Here is a 3950-nt window from a genome sequence, read left to right as displayed (position 1 = left end):
TACACTACCCCAGCTGCCTACCACGTGACCTCCCCGCCAGCCCACGCGCCCTCCCGGCGCTACAGTATCTCCTAGATCTCACGCACCGCTTGGATCGCGTGACTGCGGGGTTGCCGTAGTTCCTAGGACAAACGCACAACCTTTGCCGGCGTGGGCTGTACCCGACGGGCGGCGCATGCGCGGTGTGGCGGCTCCTCCCCCTACTGCTGCGGCGCCGGTACCGGCGGCCTGGCCTGGCGGGCGCGGGACTGGAAGCGGGACCAGGACCGAACCATGGCGCAGCGCGCAGCGCGCCCGGGCATGGCGGCAGCGGACGACGCTCGGCAGCGGCAGCTCCTGCAAGGTGGCGCCGGGGGCTGTGAAGGCCGGGCCGGGGAAGCCGGGAGGCGGCGGGCGCGGGTGTGACGCGCGATGGCATCATCCTCACGCCACCGGCGGCCGCGAATGGCAGCGGCCGGGGTCACACACACACGTATATATACCAGCTCTAATGTCTATGAAATCTATATGTATGTGTGTGTATATGTATGTCCATGGGGGGAGTGGGCATGTGCCTCTGCAAGCGGGAGCTGGCCTTATCAGCTTTCCTTTCGTGTCCATATGACAAGAGATTTAGCAGAGTTCACAGATTCCTTGGGATCTGGCAGGCGAGGCCGTGAGTGCTTTGGCTGTGCCCTTGAGCTTGCCACCTCTGGGCCGTGATCTGTGCACCTTGGTGCCTATGCCACCCCAGCCCCTGCATCGGCAGCTGATGGAGAGAGAAAGCACAAGCATTTATGAGTGAAGCTCACCTCAGCAGCTGACGGAGAGAGAGGCACAAGTATTTGTGAGCCGAAGCTTACTTTGTGAGGCCTGAGAGTCACGGCTGGCATCAGTCAGTTATGACAGAACCGTCCCTGGAGCAGCCTCTGCCTCATGTCTGAGTCCTTTTGCTGATGGGGTTCACTTGGTCTGCCCACTTCTCTGCTTAGCCCCTGCCTACATGTTCTCTTCATTGTGAGCCACAAAGTTATGACATGTTTTTGGTGGAATGACTTTGTGGCTTGTTTCTGGTTTTATCACAGCACAACGTTGATTGGATGTAGTGGCTGGGTTATGGCCTAAAACAAGGATAACTGGTTATTGCCTCTTGAGTTATGTAACGCGTAGATGGGGCCTTAGACAAGCAGAAGCACTAATGAACCACAACCTAGCAAAGCCTTTTGGTAGAGGAAAAGTTCAAGATGCAGCAGTATGATGGTAATCTTTTCTTGTGATGGTGGGGAAGAAGGGTAGGTGAGGTGATGGGACTAAAATATACTAAAACAAAATTAAACTTGTAAAAAGGTTCGCATGTAACTAGGCTAGAGGCTCCGGTGGGGTTGGAAACAATACAGCCACTGCCAATCTGAGGCAATGTAAGTCATGTTTAAAGTGCAGGGATCACCAGGAGCAGCAGTGCCCGGTGTCTTTATGCAACTTTTCTGTTGACTAGATTCTTCTACCTTCCGGTTGCCTGAAAAGCAGTACATAACTGTAATTTTCTGGTTAGGATATTTTGGTGTTGGATGCAGAACCAAACATTTATTTTAGGGTGTTTTCAGGGTATTTTCAGATTCCATTTTTTATTTAATATGTGAGATAAAGGTCTCCTATTTTTGTTCATACGGTTGTCTACCCTGCATATACTTAAAAGGGCACAGCTAAAACTATATGCACTGTTTCTGAAAATTAGCTTCACTTCCAAATATGTTCTTTTAATAAGAACTTTAGCATACCAACAGCTGACCTGCTTGTTCAGTTTACAAATGCAGGATATGCATGTGACTGAGCAGGAAGTGCCTTACTAACCTGAAGTTAAACAATTGTGGTAAAGCAAGGCAAACGGTAAAGGACAGATAACTCCGTTTGCAGTTTAAGAGGGTGTCTGTTTGGGTGTCTACAACTTTGTTGTAGGCAATTGTAAATACCACACACAATATTATAGAAAAACATAAGAGAAACCTCTACACCCTTAGAGTGGTTCTACATATTAATTTATTTATTCAATATGTATACTGCCCTTCCGAACAGCTGCTCAGGGCCACTTACAATAAGAAAATAGAATAATTTAAAAACCAGAAGAATGACAAGAGAAGATAATGTAATGGTAACTAGAATATCCACATAAAACATCCCCTAAACAACATTTCAGCTTAGCTTAGTTTGCTGAATGCCTGCCCAAATAGGAAGATCTTACAGCACTTCCAAAAGATGTCCAACCATGGGCTCTCCTGGGCCTTGTGGCAGGGAGTTCTATTGCAGAGGATTAGCTGCTGAGAATCACCTCCCACATGTCTTTGCCAGGTGGACTTGGTATATTGATGGTACTTATAGGAGGTTGTTCTTGGCTGAATGTAAAGATCATGGTTGAGTGTACAGGAGGAGGCAGTCCCTCAGATGTGTAGGGGCCAGGCTCTTTAGGGCCTTATAGGTCAAAACCAGTACCCTAAACTGTGTGTGAAAAGCTATTGAGAGCCAGTGCAGACTCAACCACTGGAGTTTTGTACTCCTGGCAATCCACCCCCACCAGAAGGGGTGGGCCATGTGTGCCTCACCACCTGCAGCTTCAAGGGCAGTCCTACATAAAATGCATTGCAACAGTCCAGCTAAGAGGTTATGAAGGCATGAGTAATGAAAGTCAGATCTAAATCTAAAAAAGAGGGTCACAGCCTTTTCACCAAATGGAGTTGGTGAAAAGTGCTCATGGCCACTGCCATCACCCAAAGCTGCAGGATCACCCCAAGCCTGGGAACCTGAGTGACAAATGGAGGCTGAACTCCACCACTGCTAGGTGTTCCAATCCACCTGCAAATCAAATGGTCAGCTCACCACCATCACCTCGGTCTTGTCTGGATTTGGTTTCAGTTGGTTCACCTGCATCCAGTACTTAGCCAGGGACTAGGAAAGGACTGAGACGTTGAGGCCAAGGTCAGATGACAGAAAGATTGAACCAGGTATCATCAGCATGCTGATAGGACCTCATTCCAAATTTCCACATGGTCTTGCCCCAAGAGGGGTGACAAGATGGAGATGACATATTAAATAGGAGGGGTGACAAGACAGCCCTTGGGAAGGATCCCACAGCAAAGGTCCCAAAGGAGGTCTCTCTTCTAGGAAAGAGGGAAACCAGTTGGGAGCAGTCTTGCAAATACCCACCAGGTCACATGAACATTGGTCAGCACCTTGTGTTCAGTGGTGTCAAAGACTGCTAAAAGTTCTAATAAGTTTTGCAGGGCATAATTTCCCCTGTCAATTTCCAGGCAAAGATAAATGACCAAGGCCATGAGTGTAGTCTTTATGTTATATCAAGGATGAAAGCCAGGCTGACAAGAATCCAGCAAACTGATAGCATCCAGATTTGTTAGGTAACCACATGTTGAATGACCTTCCCTAAAAATGGGAGGTTGGAGGTCAAAAACTGGCTAGGGAGTCGGCATTGAGTGAGGGTCAGACAATCACAGACTTAAGAGCGTCCAGCACCTGAAGGACAACCCTCACTAGCATTGGGCCCAATTTTCCTTGGCTGCCTTTTACAAGCCAGGATGAACACAGGCCCAGTTTGCATCCTTCATCCTCCTAAGCGCACATGTGCATCAGTGGGTGATAGCGATCAAAAATGATCTATAGAAACAGGACAACAAACTTCCCCACCCCAAAACTCTGACTCTAGCAAAAATGATGGTCCCTAAGCCATGTTGGACCAGGCAATTGTCTGCAGAGTGGGTGGCAAACTCAGCACAGCAGACTGAAAAAGACAGGCCTTTCATTTTCTTTGAAGCTTCTAGCTTAGTAGGCTGTTCTATATGGTGACCCTCAATATAGTCTAGAACTAGGGACCTACTGAAAGCATGATTAAGTGATTTTCAGGGAAACCATGATTTCAGGTGGGCTCTGTGCTTTTGGCAGGCTCACTGAAAAAAAAAAAAAAA

The 3950-nt window shown here is 48.2% G+C and overlaps 1 protein-coding gene across 1 annotated transcript in view; it reads left to right on the top strand.

The window, feature by feature from the left end:
* Positions 1–238: 238 nt before the first annotated feature.
* The window catches only part of TMEM41B (transmembrane protein 41B), a 23836-nt gene continuing 20124 nt past the window's right edge, over positions 239–3950 (top strand). Inside the window, exon 1 of the mRNA XM_019552205.1 lies at positions 239–343. Coding sequence (XP_019407750.1) covers positions 274–343 — 70 coding nt within the window. The 5' untranslated portion in view covers positions 239–273. The remainder of the gene's footprint in view (positions 344–3950) is intronic.

The sequence above is a fragment of the Crocodylus porosus genome, unplaced genomic scaffold (genome assembly GCF_001723895.1).
Source record: "Crocodylus porosus isolate Cpor-Errol unplaced genomic scaffold, CroPor_comp1, whole genome shotgun sequence".
Lineage (NCBI taxonomy): Eukaryota > Metazoa > Chordata > Crocodylia > Crocodylidae > Crocodylus > Crocodylus porosus.
The sequence above is the reverse complement of the archived record's forward strand: the minus strand, read 5'-3'. Positions and strand labels throughout refer to the sequence as shown.